We start from the raw sequence: 19,595 nt of genomic DNA, 5'->3' as shown, positions 1-19,595 counted from the left end.
AGTATATCAGACACTTTCTCAGTCTTTTAAATAGCTGTGTATCATTCTATTATTTGTTTATTTATACCCACCACATCAACAGATGTTTCCAGTTTCTTGCTATTGCAAACAATGCTGCCATATGTATACAGTTTCCTAAGGTACAAGTGTATCTGTGGGATAAATTCGAGCAGTTATTTTCCTGAGATAAATTCTCAAAAGTGTGTAGGATTGCTGAGACAGATGTGAATATATTTGTAATTTTGGTAAATATTACCAGTTGACTTCCGTCTGTACTTCCATGAAGAATATATGAGTCCTTGTTTCTCCACAGCTTTGGCACAGAGGGTGTTTTCTAGCTTTGTGTTTGTATAATCTGATAGGTGAGAAATTGCATCTCAGTGTAGTATTAGTATATCTTTTTCTTAATATGAAGAAAGCTGAACATGTTTTCATGTTTTAAATGCCATTTGCATTTCCCTTCTGGTAATTTTTTTTATGTTACTTGCCCATTATTCTATTGAAATTTGGGTTATAAAATTTTTTGAGAGGGTGTCAATTTCTAAGACCTCTTTTCATGTATGTTAGATTCACCTTTTGTCTATGAATTATAACTATTTCCCCCAGTTTGTTGTCTTTCTATTGACATGGCTGAAGGTGTTTTTTCATACTGTTTGGCACCAAATAGAATTCATCAATGTTTTCTTTTATAGTTTCTTGATTTAAAAAAAAAATTAATTCCTTACAGTCTGGATGAGAATCCTTAAATATGTTACATAACTTCCTTTCAGTTTTAAAGAATGAAACCAGTTTTCATTGTCCTCAGATCTTAGTTGATGTTATATATGTAGATAAACCCCAAATAAATGACAAATTATAAAGAAGTAAGACCTGAAAAAATTGTGTAAGAGGCTTCCATACATGGAACTAATGGTAAAGCCACAGTCCCAGTAAGAATATGACAACTTGGAAACGATGAACGAAGGGGCTGGCCCCCATTGAAGATTATTCTTTACGTCAGCCTCCAAGATGGCACCCAGGCCATGAGTGGTAGAGAAGGGTGGTCCACGCTGGGCTCCTGAACAAAATGGAAGCCCAGGTTGAAGGGCAAGCCATCACATTGCCCCAGCCTCCAGAGTCACTGGCTAGGTGCAAAGATGGAGTCCGGGGCTGGCTTCACAGGCGTCCTGCAGGCTCTCTGTGCCTCAGCCTCATCCACCTAACAGCTGTCTGGAGAAATCAGCTTTGGCGATCATTAGTCCAGACATGAAGACAAACGGATCTCAATCAGTGTAGAGTCACTGAGGCCCGAGCTCAGAGGCGGCACCCAGAGGACGAACCGAGCCTGAGAGAAGGACACGTTTGCTCTGAGCACCCGTGGTCCGGAGTCGGGTGTGGGGTCTGAGCTGTCCAGACATCCGGGGCCTACCTGTAGGATCGTTTTATGAACCCTGTGGATTCTGATCCTGGAACCAACCTCCCTCAAGCCTATCTACAAGGCTGGAGTCCCATGCTATGCAGGAGACGAAATCCAGTTGCCCACCAAGGACTCCTCCATTCTGTCCGCATTCCTACGTCACCAGGAACAGCTGAAGCCCATGGCCCAGCCTTTGAAGTGGCCCTGCCCAGCAAAGCTTCCCTTGACCACCTGTTGGCGTGGGCCTTTGGGCAGCCACCCTGAGAACTTTCTGGCCTGAGGCTCCACAAATGGTGTTACGGTGGATGCATGAATGAACATCACTCAGTCAACTGGAGTCATAAATCAAAATCCCCCCCCACACCCTATTTTTTTGTTCTAGCCAGGGCTTTTGCTTTTTACTAAACCTTTGCAGAAAGAGATGCATGCTTAAGTTGAAATCAGGAACTTACTCAAAAAGGCAACTCTCAGACTGTGCCTGGGGCTTAGCACGGATTTCATCAACTGCTCACACTCAATGTAATTTGAATCGATCCTGACACATTACAATCATTTCAATCAACAGAGGAGAATTCAATAACGTTAACCATATTGTTCTTACTAAGGCAGAAAAGTAGACACATGACTTTTATAAAGATTGTCAGTAACAAGATTGAAACATAAAGAGGGCTCTCGGTTCACCCTCAGCAAACCAGAAAATTAAATTAAGCAGTAGCTCTCCCTCCCGCAGCGGTCTAGATAATTGAGGCTGATTGTATTAGGAAACATTTAAACTATGGGTATCTTGATAGAAAATAAAAATTCATTGCTGAAGAGTTCAGTTTGTAATTTAAAATTATTTAAGGTGTCTTCATTTCTACCACCTGAAAGTACATTATTAGGCGATATCATTACATTTTCACTACTGATGAATAAGATCCTTTCAGTTGATTTCATTTCTGTCATTCAGGAGCTAGAGTTTCATTTTGTATATTGTCGGGGAGGAAGAAAGTTTCGCCTGGTCTAATGATTAAATCTACATGAGACATAATAATAAGAGAAAATAACCAAATTTAATTGCATACGTGTGCATGGGAACCCCACATATATGAGAGAGTCAGAAACCTCACATACAGGAGAGGCTGAGGGATAGAAAGGTAAAATGAGCTATATCTGACTACCTCCTGGTCATATATGAAGTGAGATGCCATGGGGTTTCAGAGGGTCACTGCAGGGCGATAAGAACAGAGTTCAGTAAGTTGTAGTTTGCTCTGCCTTATAGATAGGTCAGAAAGGTTATCTCTGATAATCTCTTATTATCGGCAAAACCCCCAATTCAAATTCTTCTCGGTAGTTAAGGGGGGAGGGCAGAAGTTTCTCTTGAGCCCACAGGGTCTCTGTTGCCTTTAGTTTAAAATAATCTGCATCCCACAGAGGCACATTTTGGGATGACTCATTCTGAATCCTACAATATCAGCCTGGCCTTTAGTTCTGTCTTCCTCTCCCTTCTGCCTGTTATTTAGACATTTCTCTGCTTATTAACACCTTTCTCGGGTGATGATTGGTGGGGAGGAGAGAAAGACATAGGTGAAAAATGTGTATCTCTTATTCACTAATAATAAGATATTAAGAGCATATTTGGATGGAATTGCATTTTTGGTAGATTTCCTTGATCAAAAGATTAAGTATCTATTTAACAAATAGTGCAAGTCCAGGCTCTTTAAGGGAAAGCATAGTAGTCACTTTCAATTTATAATCTGTGTGAAGTTAGGTGGGCATAAATAAAATAATTAAAAGATAAAAATATGAAACAACATACAATTAAATATTGGATTATACAGAGGAGGGTAATATAGGAATTGGGAGTAAAAGAAGTTTGAGATTAGATAGGGAAATAAGCTAATAAGCATGTGTTGAGTGCCTCCTATGAGTCAGGTGGCATGCTGGTCAGTGGGGTCTCACAAGTAAATGCTCTAGAAACATGTATGGTGAGAAGTAGGAGGGGAAAAAGGAATAAGTCACTTGAATTATTAGAAGGTCTACCTTGGGGAGTATTGAAAAACAAAATCCAAATAGCAAGATGAATTCAGTTGAAAGAGAGCTCTGAGATCATGGAATTTGTATTTCATTTATTCAATTAAAAATATTTACTGGCCTAAACCGGTTTGGCTCAGTGGATAGAGCGTCCGCCTGCGGACTGAAAGGTCCCAGGTTCGATTCTGGTCAAGGGCATGTGGGAGATGTGCAGGAGGCAGCTGATCGATGTTTCTCTCTCATCGATGTTTCTAACTCTCAATCCCTCTCCCTTCCTCTCTGTAAAAAATCAATAAAATATATTTAAAAAAATATTTACTGAATGAGAATTATGTGCCAAGCGCAGGGTTACAATTATAGGCAAAGGAAAAAAGTTTCCTGTCCTTATGAAATTACAAATAAATGTAAAATTTGTTTATACAACTATGTTAAATGGAAAGGAAAGGAATATTGTGCTATAAGACCATATAATAGGAGGATTTGACCTATAGGAAGGTTTGATTCATATCTGAAAGGCTGAGGTTGTGTGTGTTGGGACAAAGTAGAGCATTCTATCAAAAGGAGTCACAAGTGAAAAGCCCTAGTGTTGGAGGAAAAACAATGAAAAATGAGGCTGAGGGACCAGGTCACAGAGGACCTTTATGACAATGTTTAAAGATTTTGTCTTTAGCTTAAGAGTAGTGGGAAGCCACTGAAGAATGTTCGTTTTAAGCACATAGTGTCGTAATTAGAAATACACTTTGAAATGGTCCCTGAGACTGTGGAGGATGAATTGGATAGACGATAGAAGAGATGTGGAGTGATAAGTTATTAGGCTGGTCATATTAGAGTAGCTGTGACCAGGTGGTACAAAGTAGTAAGCAAACCTACTGGCAATGCAAAGAGAGGAAAGAACAAAGACTTCAGAGATATTTAGGAGTTAAAATTAAGACACTTGGTGTGAGGAGCAAGGAAGAGCGATGTCAAGGATGATGCCCAGGTTCCTAACTTGGGAAGCAGATAATTGTGCCATTCCCTGCAAAGGTCAGGATTTAGGTGTCAGCTTTTTTTGTTTGTTAGTTTTTTCTGGAAGTGGAGGAGAAAGTGCAGGGGTTTGTTTTTGCACATGTTGAGTTTGAGATGTCTTTGAGCTGTAAATGGAGATGTCAAGTCAGTAGGCTGGTGGTATAAGATACATTTTCAGGGTCAATTATGTTATTGAACCCTTGGACACAGATGAAAATCCTCTAGGAAAATACAGATTGAGAAGAGAAGGAAGCTGAGAACGGAGATTTAAGCATTACTAACAATGAGTGGCTGGATCGCAGAGGATAAGCCTTCAAAGAAGACAAAGGTGGAGCTGCCAGAAAGGAAGGAGAAAAGCAGGGCCTCCTTACAGGGCTGCCTGCTGTGCATATGGTGGTAACTGGACTAGATTTACAAAGCAAAAGAATTAACAACTTGGAGAAACAGATTGATGAATTTAGAGCCAAAGAAACTATGACAAGGGATGAGAGCCCAGAGTAGGTTGGTTGTGGTCAGGATGGAAAAAAAAGAGTAACTTAAAAAACACCACAGGAATTAATTGGGAAGCTGGATTAAATGTAAAGGGTAAAAGATGGAATCAACGTTGGGAGAAGAGGGCCTCTGTTAAAAACAGGCCAATAGAAACATTTAGTTAGTTTCTTTCATATATATATATATTTCAGAGAGGAAGGGAGAGGGACAGAGAGACAGAGAGACAAAAACATTAATGATGAAAGAGAATCATTGATTGGCTGCCTCCTGCACACCCCCTACTGAGGATCAAGCCTGCAACCTGGTCATGTGCCCCTGACTGGAATTGAACCTGGGACCCTTCAATCTGCAGGCCAAATCCACTGAGCCAAACCAGCTAGGGCAGTTAGTTTCTTAAAACAATTAATATGGCCTAATTAGGAAAGCATGAATTATGTTCAAAGGTTTTGAAATTACACTACCTTTTTTTGTGATAAAATTTCTAAAACACCATATAAATTGAATAGCTATTTTACCAGAAGACATAAGGGAATAGAGATAGGAGAAAAGGATGACTATTTGTTTAGTGTCTACAGTGGATCAGAACTTTGGTTTTTTTTAATCCAAAACCTCAGTACTTCATTGTATACTTACACAGACAGGACTATATCGTCTGCATAATTTCACTTAATATCTCAGCTATACCAAGGCTCCCCTGTTTTGTAGCAGCACCCTCTGAAACATGTAGCATCCTTGATTGTTGGGCAAAGGGAAGAAATATAAAAAATATAAGCAAGCAGATAGAATTCAGTTGAGCATCAGATATTTTTCAATGCTTCTCAAATATATCAGAGATATTTCGTTGATAGTACAGGGATCATATTACTCTTTCAAATCTGTACTTTCAGTTTCTTTTCTGCTTCCCCCCGCTTTATTGTTGGAAGTATTACAGATGTCCCCTTTGTTTGTTTGTTTGTTTTACCCATTGACCCCCTCCACCCCGCACCCACCCCTCCCAGGCCTTCACCACTCTATTGTCTGTGTCCATATATGCATGTAAGTTCCCTGGTTAATCACTCCACACCTGAAGATATCTGTGTGCTAAGCTATTTGGATACACTCGTATTTTCTCAACTAACTGATAGAAACCCTAATAATTTTTACAGCTTTGTGATTAGAGGGAGTTGTTTTAGTGCAAAACTAGAGCACTTTTGACTTGTCAGCAGTTTGAGAAATTATTACCTATGGCAGAGCAAGACTAAGAAAACCAATAAGGGAAGAACTAAAAACTGGATACAAAAAAGAATGTATGTTAATGCCTGTTGTGTCTTATGAAAATAATGCTTAACTTCTTTTCTAAATAGCCTTTCTTCATTGCTTCCTTTGCATTAACTACTACTTAACATTCACTCCAATGTGAAACTTAAATGATATGAAATGCTCATCATTTGAGTTGCCTTGAATAAAATAAGAATAATGTGAGGGTTTTAGACAATTTAGGTTCAAAGCCAAGTTTTACCTCTAATGCTATACAAACATTTTTTTACCTCCTTTGCATAGTAAACATTGCATCTTAGTACTTTAAGCCTCAATCTCACATAGTATGTTTTCTGAATCAAAAACCTGTATGGTTTGAATCAAGATCTTTTTGTCTAGTCTAGGGGAAAGGAAATCAGAAATATACTCTTTGGGAATGTAGTTCATTTCACTTTCTTAAGTATAGTATGGTGTTAAGGAGCCAGGAGATCTGGGTTCAAATTCCGCTTCTGTTACTTATTATATGATTTGGCACAAGGTTTCTAACCTCTCTTTTTCTCATCTTACTGATGTGTTAAATGGAGATATTTATGAACCTACTGTTTGAGTTCTTCTAAGGGTTAAAGTAATTGGTAATTACTTACCAAGTGTTTGATAAATAATATATATTACTAAGAAAAATAACTACACTCAGGTATGAATGAATGGTGGAATTACAGGTGCATTTTGCTAAATGGTACAGGTCATGAGTCTTGCACCCCAGTGAACCCCCTAGAGCTACGAGATTTGGTTCCTTTATGGTCCCCTCATTGTTTATGCTGTACCTGTCCTTCTCTCCATCCTGTTCTTTGCAGTCGGATACTTCTGGAGACTATGAAGCCACACTCTTAAAGCTCTGTGGAGGAGATGACTGAGTCACGAACATCGTCTGCCAAGGTTGCCTGCTCCCACAGTGGGCTTTTCCAACAGCTCTGCTTACTTGTTTCTCAAGTGTTTAAAAGTACAAGCAAGTATAAACAGCAGCCTGTTTTCCTAACAAATTTTCATTGTTCCATAACAACAACAATGACACAATTGTTTTAGAGCATCTCATCATAATGTAGCAGTTTATTAATGAAAATTTAAAATGATTAAAGAATCTCCTAATACTATCTAAATTATATTTCTGCTTAGGAAGTGAGAATCTTTGTACAGTTCTAAAATATCTAATGCAAAGCAGGGTAATAAAAATTGTTGCCTTTGTTAAATTGTCTGTTTTTAGCGTCTACTGACATTGTTGGTACCTGGTGCCAACAACTAATTTTATTTTATAACATGCTTTTGTTACAGAAGCTGTTGCTGTTTCACTCTATTACCATATTAATCACATTCATCTTTAAGAAAAAGAATAAAAATGAAGATGTATGTGATCCTGCCTACTCTTTCTAGTCATGATCAAGCTTCATGAGTGACAATGCGTAATAAGTTACTTAGCCGTCAGAAAACATCTGTGGAACTATTAATCTAACCACTTCCTGTCTGAATGGCAAGCATGAATTGGGGTTATTTTATGCTAAATACTGCTTTAGCAGAATCAAGTCTTCAGGTTTTCCTCTTCCTCTAAAATAAGTTTGCAAACTATGCATTTTAAAAATCCCTTTGTTATCTTTGAAAGACACCTACCATGAAATATCTTGACCAATATGAAATATCTGAGGTAAAAAATTCCAGTTGGAGTTATTAGCCTGGACTAGATAGAAATGATAGACGTGTGAGAATATGAACAGTGAGGTGTGGGTTCAGAGCTTTTAGTCAATGCATTCCTCTGGTGAACACTCCTGAGGCCTTCTGGAAGATAGAGAAGTTATCTCTTGTTCTGGAATTTCCAAATTGCATACAGGGAAAAAGTGTAGGGATTTAGAATCCTACACACATGGTTTTGACTTCCTGCCCTACCGTGTACCAGCTCTGTGACCCTGGCAACTACTAAGCCCTGCTAAGCTCAAGTTTCCTCGTCTATAAAATGATGATAATTATAGCACCTGTCTCTTTCATAGAGTTTCTTAAAGATTAAGTAAGATAGTCCTGGCCGGCGTAGCTCGGTTAGAGCATTGTTCCAATACACCAAAAAAAATGGTGGGTTCGATTCCCAGTCAGGACACATACTCAGGTTGTGGGTTTGATCCCTGGTCTGCGCACTTTCAGGAGGCAACCAATTGATATTTCTCTCTCACACTGATGTTTCTCTCTCCCTAAAATCAATTTTAAAAAATAGATTAAGTAAGATAATGCCTGTGAACACGTAGCCCTGTGCCTGGAAATGGTAAGTGTGCAATTAGCATGTTACCATTTTTATTACCATGCAACATCAAAATGATCACAGCAGCACTGCAGCCATTCTTTCAACACTTTACCCACCGTATGCTAAGTAAGTATTGGTTACACCAAAGGGAATAAGACTCATTTTCTATTGCCAAAATGCTTTAAAATCTGAGAAAGAGACATCTAAGCAGATAAATGCAACACAGTAGGAACTGTGCATTCAGGGAAATGACGTTGTATAAGAGAAAGAAGCAGTATGGAGGTGGGATGAAGAATTCAGCCTCCTGATGGTTATAAATTCCACCAGCTAAAAAAATAAGAGGCTCCCCATACAGGTAAGAGCACTTGCAAAGTCACAGAGTTATGAACTTGCATGATGTGTGCACAACTCTATGCAAAAGTTAGTGTGATGGAGGCTTAGAGCACAAGGGGAGGTGACCAGTGATAGGCAGGGGCCAGTTTATGAAAACTCACATACCATGCTAAAGAGTTTATAAGCAGCCCTGACTGGCGTTGCTCAGTGGTTAGAGCATCAGGGACTGAAGGGTTGCAGGTTTGATGCCCGGTGAATGGCACGGACCTGGGTTGAAGATTTAATCCGTGGGCCTAGTCGGGGCGCGCAGGAGGCAACCGATCGAATGTTTCTCTCTCTCCCCCTCCCTCCCTTCCACTCTCTTTAAAAATCACTGGAACAAATATCTTCAGGTGAGGATTAGCAACAAAAAAGAGTTTATAAGCAGGGGGCAGTGATGGGAGGGGCATTCCAGGAGGATTTCAATCAGGGAAATTATGTGTTCAAATTTTTGACCCAGGGGGAAGAATGAATAGAAGAAAGCTAGAGGCAGGGAGCCTACTTGGCAAGTTCTATAATCAATACCAGAAATGTCAGTCTGAACTAAGATAATGGCAAGGGAGACAAAAGGAAAAAAAGTACACACACACACTTAAGAAATATTTAGGAGATTAGATTGATAGAACAAGGTAATCAAGGTCGTCAGGTGTCAAGTTTGATCCTGTCACTTCGGCTTGAGTGATTTGGTGAATGAGCGCCTCACCAAGCAAATCATTGCCAATACTTGAGTGCTTAGTGTATACCGGCCACTATGTTAAACAGTGTAGTATATGTTAAATCCCAATCCTCAAGGAACTTTACAGTGTAGGCACTAACTCCCAGGTACAGGAATGGAGGCTGGAAGAAATCAAATAGCTTGACCGTTGGAAGAGCCAGGATTGAAGCCCAAGCAGCCCAACTTCAGTGTCCAGGCTCTTAATCACTATTTGGCCTTAAAATGTATCCCACCCCATGGCCACTGTTCTTTTCAACCCTAGAACATAAAGCTATTTGAATGCAGGGAATTTTGCCTGTTGCATTTGCTGCTCTGTTCCTAGTGCTTAGAATGTGCTTGGCACATAATAAATCTTTGTTGAATAAATGAAGTTCTTTTTCTTCTATATATTTGAGCTATATAAGTGAATTTGGGGTGGCTATTTAGACATTTGTAAATATACCTGAGTCTCAGCTTCCCATACTTGGGAAAAGAAACTAACATTATTGCACTACGGGCAGCCATGGAGATAAATATTTTGTAAAGCTGGCCAGAGCATTGGGACTTCTGGAGAAGCAACAAGTTCTAATGCATGTATGTTCTCTTTGGCTAAACTCCTGAAATGGCATTACAAGATTTTAATCTTGGCCACATTCTCCAAAGTCATAGAAAAGGAATCTACCCACTATGGGTTTTGACATTAACTGTTCTCTTTTCCTCTGGAAAAGTTATTTGCTCCACTAGAGTTCTCCCACATACATTTTTTTTCTCCTCTCCCTTCCTTCCTTCCTTCCTTTCTCCCTTCCTTCCTCCCTTCCTATTTATTCTCTTATTTATTTCTATAATGTAATAAGTACTTTTGAAACCACTCTCCAACATGAACATTACACTTTGACAATAACCTACTACCAACCACGTGACTTCCCCTTCGATCTCTCCACACGATGTAACCACCCTCCCAAACTCCATATTCATTGCCCATTTGCTTTATTTTTATGTAGTTTTTCATTTAATTGTTTTTCTTTATAAAGTGAGCCTTGTATTGTATGTAATTTCAGGGACTTCTTTTTCACTTATTACTTTGCTAAGTGATATTCATATCATTTCATGTCATGTGTTTTATTTATTTTGACTGTTCTATATAATTTCATAGTGTACATCACAGGCATAATTTCTAGAAGACCATGGAATTGCCCTGAAAGAAGTATGGAAGGCATAGTTTTATCTGGCTCCATACCCCTTGTGCTTCTTTGAAGCTATGGTACCCTACTACAGCCACAGAAGTAGCCTTCATCTACAATCAGTACACAAAGTTCCTAGAACCTGTTTCATTCTCTCTAATGGGTTCTGATCACCTGTTTCCAATGTGTGTGGGGAGAAGGGTTCCCCACACTAACAAGCAATGCTCTGACACCAGCTGGATGTCCTACAATGACTCAATTGAACACTGTTTACCTGTGGACAGCATCAGATCCCACAAGTCAAGGGTTCAGTCCAACAAGACTGCCCTCCCACCTCCAGATGCCAATCACAAGTCCAGGTTCTTACTGACTGACTAGCTATAGATCAGAGATTGTAACAACTCCTTCTTAGGTTTAATTAATTTGCTAGAGCATCTCACAGAATGCGGGAAATACTTACTGATTATTTACCAGTTTATTATAAAAGGTGTCAGGGCCAGCCTGACAAGGTTGAGCCGGGCTCAGGCAGGGAGGTGGGAATTGAGAAAAGAAAGAAAGATAGGAAAGCGGGATCGGGAGGACCCCAGTTCTCGAAGAACTGAAGTGAGTTTATTAGCCACACAATCTTATTTATACACAACACACTGAATAGGAGGTCTGTCAAGAGGAATGTATTCTTTGTTCCTCTTAATCTCTAAGGGAGAGACACAGCAGAAGGACAAGTTCTCAGTACAGCATATCTCAGTAAATAGTTACAGACTTCTTGGTAAGCCATGAAAGGCTGTTCTCATTCTACAAAGGTTGTTCTCATTCTACTGATAACCACCATCCAAACAAGTCTGGGAAAACTATGTGGGTAAGGGTCCCAGCCTTGCTAGCCCCTTCTGGTGCAAGGACCTAGCTTACATCTGGCCCCCAACAAAAAGGATATAGTAAAGGATACAGATGAACATCAGATGGAAGAGATGTAAAAGGCAAGGTATGTGGGAAGAGACACGGAGCTTCTATGCCCTGTCCAGGTGTGCCACCCTCCTAGCACCTCCATGCGCTCACCAACCCGCAATCTCTCTGAACCCTGTACTATTGGGATTTTTATGGAAACTTCATCACATAGGCATGGCCGATCATTAACTTCATTGTCAGCCCTTTTCCCTTCTCAAGAGCATGGCAGTATGGCGCCGAAAGTTCCAAGCTTCGAATCAAGGCTCAGTCTTTCCCATGACCAGCCCACATCCAAGAGCCCACCCAGAGTCACCTCATCGGCAAAAAACAAATATTAGAACAAAAGGTGATTCAAGTGATCTTTTCACTTAGGAAATTAAAAGAGTTCTAGAAGTTCTGAGCCAGGAGCAATTGTATCTCGATTTCTTTCTCAGATTCATTGTATAATCTTGTCATATAAAGGAACAGACACTAAACCATTGTGAATGTCAATCTGTATCTTACATATCTTTAAAGTTCTAGCCCAGTTTCCTTTTCATAGAGGTACACAAAATAAATTTTAGGAATAATGATTTGTAACATGGGGTAGTAGACCTTATCTGATTGTTGTAAGGAGCAGAGGAAATGATTAGAGGTATCTTGAAAAGTATTGAATGTTATTCAAATGTGATGTAGATCTGTAGAGTTGATATAGACCAAATTGATTGTGACTCTTAAATAATATACCGTAGTAATAATATGATCTAGGCTAACAATTATTTAGGGCTTACCAGATGGTATGCACTATGCTAAACACCTTTAAATTGTTTTCTAATTATCAAAATAGCTTTATGAGGTAGAAACTATTATTGTTCCCATTTTAAAGAATAATTACTTTTGTTGTATGTATGAATAGAGGACTTACCATGTGCTGAGACTGTAGTAAATATTAAATGTCATTTATTCTGAGAGTTGTACTATTAAGTGCTTTGAAACAAAACATGGTTCTATGTGTCCATATTACCCTTATTTTACAGATGAGGAAAATGAGGCTCAGAAAGGTTAGGTTACTAGCCCAAGGTTGCAGAGCAGGAAAGCCAAGATTTAGAATCCAGGTCCGTGTGTATCTATCTGAGTGCCCGAGTAAGTCTGAGGAGGGTGAGAATGAGGGAAGTGAAGATCACATGAGATGATTCTCCAAATAGAAAGCATCATTGTAATAATAAGAAAAGGCTCCAAGGAAAGCTCTCTTCCTTCAAACTCTTTATTCTCATTCTTCTTGCATCATATGCTTTGGAGCAGCTAGTAGCTGCTGACAGTATATTTCTGATGATTTGGAGGAAACACAGCGAACTCAGGATGAAGGATTGTGGCCAGTGACCCTTCCAAAGAACTACAATACTTATTTAAATGTCTAAACCCTAGAATGAGAGGGGCAATAGAGGGCACAGGGCAGTGCCAGTGCATGGCCCTTAACCGATCTGGGCGGCATCACCCCAGGTTATTTTACTTTGCTAAGTCACATATTCCTCACCTTTAAAATTGGAACAGTAATAGCTTAGTTATTTTGATAATTAAATTTGAAGACAAAAGGTGTTCAGAATAGTGCATACCATATAGTAAGCCCTTAGTAAATGTTAGCTTAGATCAGCGATTTTCAACCAATGTGTCCCAAGAATTTTTTAAACAAGAAATACCTGATTATTTATTCAGGGGCACTGACCTCTTTTCCTTTAGATTGTCAAATAAAAAATGAAAACAGCCAACACAATAGCTGTCCGGTGTGAATGAATCAAAATGATACCTATTGTTTTTGTCAGATTGGCCAAAAAAAATGTTTTTTGGTGTGTGGCAGAATTTTAGTATTTAGTTTATGTGTGCCATGAGATGAAAAAGGGAAGTCACTGGATTAGGTCATATTATTATTGCCGTTTATTATTCAAGGGACATTTTTTATTGCCTCCAATTGCCACAAGGTGGCAGGTCGAGTTCAAAGTGGACCTCATGACTCTGTCCCAAAGGCTAAAACCTACTTACTTGACTTGCTTCCGAATAACTGGGCCAAGTATGAACTGTTTGGAAAAAATCTCCATTATTTTGTCCATAGGATGTCTTTTAGGCACCTTACTGTTGGGGTAAAATCCTTCTTAATAGAACATATGGGCCACTTCACTTAACCCTTTTGTTTCTCACCATCTTCACTTACATGAAACCTATACAGAAACTTTTCCATAGATGACCCGCCTAAGTGAGTACATTTAAGTCATCTCTTTACTCACTAAGTCTAGTCCCTGCAGACTGTGAAGGAGGAGGAAATTAGCAAGCTGTAAAGAGTCCTGGACTCTGTGCGAGGTGAACTGCAACAGGCAGGAGATTTGCACACCTCTCTCTAGAGCAGGGGTGGGCAAACTTTTTGACTCAAGGGCCACAGTGGGTTCCTAAACTGGACCGGAGGGCCGGAACAAAAGCATGGATGGAGTGTTTGTGTGAACTAATATAAATTCAAAGTAAACATCATTACATAAAAGGGTACGGTCTTTTTTTTTTTTTTTTTAGTTTTATGCATTTCAAAAGGGCCGGATCCGGCCCGCGGGCCGTAGTTTGCCCACGGCTGCTCTAGAGTGATGGGATGTTTGGTCTAGTCATTAGGAAGCACAGAAATGACAAATGAAGATACTGAGTGGGAGATTGTCTAGCCTATTTATAAGGGCATATTGAAGGGCAATTTGTTTTTTGTGCTGAAACCTGGGAGAAGGACATTTTTAAAGAGCATAATTCAGACTTTTCTTCTGTGTATTCTCCCCTTCTTCCATTTCCCTCATTTCATGTCATATTGAGAACCTCTCATTTCTATAATTTCACTTTGTCTTTAAAGCATTGCTTTTGGGGCCAATAAAACTGGGTCTAAATCTTGGCTTCACTACCTATGATAGCAGTTTTATAGTAGTACGTATTTGACATCTACTTAACTTCTTTGGACCTCAATTCTTTACCTGATAATAACAGCTCTTACCTTAAAGTAGTTGTTCTCAACCTTGGCTGCACATTAGAATCACCTGGGAATCTTTGTAAAATCCTGATTTCTGGGCCTCATCATTAGTAACAAAGAAACAATTTCTGGAGGATGAGGCCCAGAAATCAGGATTTCACAAAGATTCCCAGGTGATTCTAATGTGCAGCCAAGGTTGAGAACCACTGCCTTAAAGAGTTCTTGTGAGATTAAATGAAACAAAAACATATGAAGAATATAACTCAATCAAAAGTAATTACTGGTCACTGCGTCGGCATAGTTTTGCCTAGCGAATGGGAGATAGTTTTCCATAAGCATTTGCAGAATAAATAAATGATGCACTACATGGTGATAGTAACTCTAAGACTGACCTTGGAAGTCTTCAAAAAATACTCACTGAAATCGGTGTTGTGAAAAACAAAATGTGTGCTCTCACAATGGGAATCAAAGGTGTGCGCTTGAGAGGTCAGGTGAGCAGGATATGAAGACAGGTTCCCTCCGTTTACTTCCTGCACCACCACATGTGAGTGAGCCACCTACTCAGTCTTTGTGTGCCTTTGTCTCCTTATCTGTAAGGCCGGGGTGGCAATAGAATTTATTACTCAGATTCTGAAAGGAGTGAGGTTTCGATAAGTCAAGTTTAGGCAAAGCTCTTAGCAAAGGGCCTCCCATCCTGTAAGTGCTCAACAAATGTCAGCTGTAATTCCCTGGCTCCGTTTGGAAGAGGTACCATTGCTTATCCGCGATTCACTTGGGGGTTTTTCGCATGTTGTAAAGTGAACCCTTCTAGTGTGTAATTAGGAGAGAAGGTAAAGCAGACCTCTTGGCAATGTCCTGCCTATGAAACCTGTGTTTTATGAACCACGGAAAGTACCCCAGATTTCTTTTCAACCCTATTCCCTCCCCCCCACCCCCACCCCCACCCCATCAGCAAACTGAAAAGCTCTGGTCTTCCCCATCCGCTCGCTGCACATCTCCCGTAGGACTCCGAAATCAAAGCAAGTATGAGTTGCTTTGTGCTCAAGCAATTTACTAGTGGGATGTTTCCTGCAGTTTCTACAAACACCGCTTCATGCCAGTTTTATCTCCCAGAGGGTCGGCCCTGCTCAGAGGCCAGAGTTTGCCTGCTCCCACGGATTTTATAGTCCAAGGTGGGAGAGAGGATATCAAGTGGGCAGGAGTCCCACTGAATGGTGGCTGCAGTAAACTGTGAACAGAAATCCCAAACCCCTAACCCAAGCCACAAAAACAGCCCATTCACCTGTATGCGTTGTGTGTGTGTGTGTGTGTGTTTTAGCAGATTTTTATTGATTTCAGAGTGAGAAGGAGAGGGAGAGACAGAAACATCAAAGATGAGAGAGAATCATTGATCGGCTGCCTCCTGCACACCCCACACTGGGGATCAAGCCAGCAACCTGGCACACGCTCTGACTAGGAATTGAACCGTGACCTCCTGGTTCATAGGTCAACGCTCCAGCACTGAGCCATGCAGGCCGGGCTCAGCTGTATGCATTTTAAAACATCAATCTCCCGTGCTAGGGAAAACGTGCCATCGGAAGTCCTCTTCGGCACAAGCTCTGTGGGACTGGATGTGGCAGTAACAGCCCAGGGCGAGGACGCGCAGAGCTCTGAGCATGCGCTGAAGTAACAAGTGACACAACCTCAGGCAAAAAGAACTTTGTAAAAGGACGTTGATATCAAATCAGCTCCTCCACAAAGGAGCAGGCCCCACTGGGTAGGAGGTGGGAGAACAAATTTCCCCAGGTGGGAAGTGGGTGCGAATGAACCACATTCTCACCTCCCTTTAGAGAACTGAAAGGCAACCAGAGCATGGCGGCCTCTGTTGGTGCTCAGCCAATTTCCTCACGCGGAGTTTAGAGACGGCCAATGTGAAAAACTTAAACCATTTGTTTTGTTTTGTGTTGGAGACTTAAGTCCACAAAGAAAAACCCAGATCACACACCAAATTCTAAGTAAGCAGAGGTTAACTGATTTCTCCTGCAAAATATCTTCTTGTTTGCTCCTGGTCAAACCAACTCCTTGAATCCTGTATTTCTTCAAACAGTTATTGCCTGGTAACCAGGTCCAGGTTCTGTGCTCAGTGCTGGGTTATAAAGACGAATAAAGCGACACGTTTCCTAATTTCAAGGAGTTGATATTCTAGAAAATGAAGAGGGAAAAATGAAGACATACCTGGCTAATTAGCAAAGGGAGCAAGGTGGGGGGAGGGGTGATGATGGTGGTGGTTGTGGTGATGGTGGGTAGATTTGTGGTGCAGGCAGGCCTGGCTGCCCTACTTCCCAGCTGTTTGACCTCAGACAAGATTCTCACACTGCTGTGCTTCCAGAGTTAACGAGTAAGCTGTTTGAAGAAGCTGCTGATTATTAGGGACTCAATTAAAGGCTGTTAAAGTTGTATAGGACAGAGTCTGAGGCCAGGCTAGCTCAGGTTCAAATTCCAGCTCCAAACACACTAGCTGTGTGTTTATGGAGAAATTATTTGAAGTCTTTATGCCTCAGTTTTCTTCTCTCTGAAATCTGAATGAGAGTAATCGTTAAGCCAACCACCTAGGATGACACAGCTCAAGTGGGTCAGTGCACATGAGTACTTAGAATGGCCAGCCTATGGGAAGCCCTCGGTAAGTCCTAACTTTATCATTAACTGTAATAAAATGTGATCTGCTCTACAATGCTATTAAAAATGTACAAGAGATATTCAAGATATTTTGCTAAATAGAAAAAAAAGCATGTTGACAAATCAGTGGGGAAAAGTAAGCCAGAAAGATTGGAAGAACATATACAACAATGGTGACTTTTTCTAAGTTGTGTTTTCTAAATTTTAAACAAGTATGGGTTTATTAATTTTGAAACATTTTATATGAAGTGTAAGAAACTTTGATTATTAAACGGTGCCTAGAGCTCAGATGAAGGTGGTGGTAGTGGTGGTAGTGGGTGGGTTTGGGGATCAGGCAGACCCGGCTGCCCCACATCACAGCTGTTTGACCTCAGACAAGATTCTCACACGGCTGTTCCTGATTTCCAGAGTGAACGAATAAGATATTTAAAGAAACTGCTGATTGGCTCTGCCAGGGAAGGATTCTCTGGGAATGGAAACTCTGAGCTGGGTAATAAATGAATTAAGTGGGAGGGGCCTTGAAGATTAAAGATTGGCACGGTGATGAGAACAGGCTCCCGAGACTTACCTGCGTTTTGTATGATTTGACTGTATTGGAGGATCTGCAGTGATAAGTGTGTGGGCTAAATGGGCTGTTGATCCTCAGTGAGGAGGCCTCCTCAGGGCACCACATGGAAGAGTCCGTATTTAATGTTCACTTGTCTTCCTGTTTCTGTGGTATCCGGTGGGAAGTTTGGCTCTTTTCTCTCTCTCACTCTTTTTTCTCTCTCCGATTTCAGAAATGTAATTGTGGATCCTGTCTGGTAAGGTACTGGAGGCCAGTTTAAATCTTTGTGAGGGAACCCACAGAATAGTTGCTAATTCTATTTCCTACTTTCTGTAAGATGACCGGGAACATGAGAGCTGAGTAGACATCTCTGTCGTGGGTTAGGGGCCGTGGCCCTCGCCTTGTGTACCCGCGAAGGAAGTGGGTGATGCAGAATGACACCTGGCTGAGGATGGTTCTACTTCTCCTCCTCTTTCTGTGTCTCCCTCAGACCTCAGGACCCTAAGGAGGGACCAGAATGTGCTGTAGGCAGGGCCAGGCAGCCTGGGGCCCCTACCAGTCATGTCAGGTCTTCTGAGCACCAGCCCACACCCTAAGCCTTTCCTCACTGGAGGCTAACTCCAACAGCAGTGACTGGAGAATGTCTGCAGTTCATCCAGACGTGTTTTTGGAGAGAAGATTTAGCGCCAGGAGAAAAAAGCAGCTTCCTTCCTCGCTCCACTGCCTGTTTGCTCCTCAGCCCTCTGCCTTACTTCCTGGCTAACTTCAGCAATGTTAACAAGACAAAGAGAAGTCTTTGCACTGTTTAGTCTACTTTTAATTATTTCAATATGGAACCCTTTCCTGGCCACCAGGCTACAGATTGTCCGTTCTTGATGTTCTCCTCACTCTTTCTTCTGGGTATTGGTGATGTAGTTTGGCTGGGCCAGGTGCAGCCAGAAACTTCTTGGGAGGTTCAGGGTTTCCCAGATTTTACAATCCACCCAGAGAAACCCCTAAGGGGAGCTCCACAGACCTTCCTCTGTTTATGCCTCTGAAGACATGGGCTGCTCTCCTGGCTGCTCTTGGCTTCCTCTGTGTGTTGGTCCTGTCTTCCCCCTGAGCTTTCCCTCTTTAGGCATAAAGGGATGGCGCCAGACTCTAGAGCAGTGGTTCTCAACCTTCTGGCCCTTTAAATACAGTTCCTCATGTTGTGACCCAACCATAAAATTATTTTCGTTGCTACTTCATAACTGTAATGTTGCTACTGTTATGAATCGTAATGTAAATATCTGATATGCAGGATGGTCTTAGGCGACCCCTGTGAAAGGGTTGTTCGGCTGCCAAAGGGGTCGCAACCCACAGGTTGAGAACCGCTGCTCTAGAGCTACACTCTGAGTTTGCATATCACCTGCTGACTGTGTAACTTTGGGCAATTACTTAATGATGCTGATCCACCATTTTCTTTATCAGATGGGAGTAGTGAAATAAGAGTAAGCCAAATACTGTATGATCTCACTTATATGTAGAATCTAAAATACAAACAAAAAAACCACACCTGAACTCATAGATACAGAGAACAAATTAGTGATTTCAAGGGCGGGGGGTGGGGGGGTGGGGATGAAATGGGTGAAGGTACAAAATTCCCATTATAAGATAAATAATTTCTGGGAATAAATAATGTACAGCATGGTGATTATAGTTAATAATTCTATATTGTATATTTGAAAGTTGCTAAGAGAATGCATCTTAAAAGTCATCACAAGAAAAATTTTTTAACTGTGTGGTGATGGATGTTAAACTTGTGCTAAATATTTCATAATACGTACATACA

General features: G+C 40.8%; 1 protein-coding gene across 2 annotated transcripts in view; it reads left to right on the top strand.

Annotated features, from left to right (window-relative positions):
• Positions 1-7,389, top strand: part of ANXA3 (annexin A3) — a 50,635-nt gene extending 43,246 nt beyond the window's left edge. For both annotated transcript variants that reach the window (XM_070394293.1, XM_070394301.1), the window contains one exon: positions 6,997-7,389. In XM_070394293.1, the coding sequence (XP_070250394.1) occupies positions 6,997-7,056 (60 nt within the window). In that variant the 3' untranslated portion in view covers positions 7,057-7,389. The remainder of the gene's footprint in view (positions 1-6,996) is intronic.
• The last annotated feature ends 12,206 nt before the right edge of the window (positions 7,390-19,595 follow it).

Source organism: Myotis yumanensis, unplaced genomic scaffold (assembly GCF_028538775.1).
Source record: "Myotis yumanensis isolate MYYU_CA2020_CCGP unplaced genomic scaffold, mMyoYum1.0.hap1 SCAF_1, whole genome shotgun sequence".
Lineage (NCBI taxonomy): Eukaryota > Metazoa > Chordata > Mammalia > Chiroptera > Vespertilionidae > Myotis > Myotis yumanensis.
This window is presented reverse-complemented; position numbering and strand designations above follow the sequence as displayed.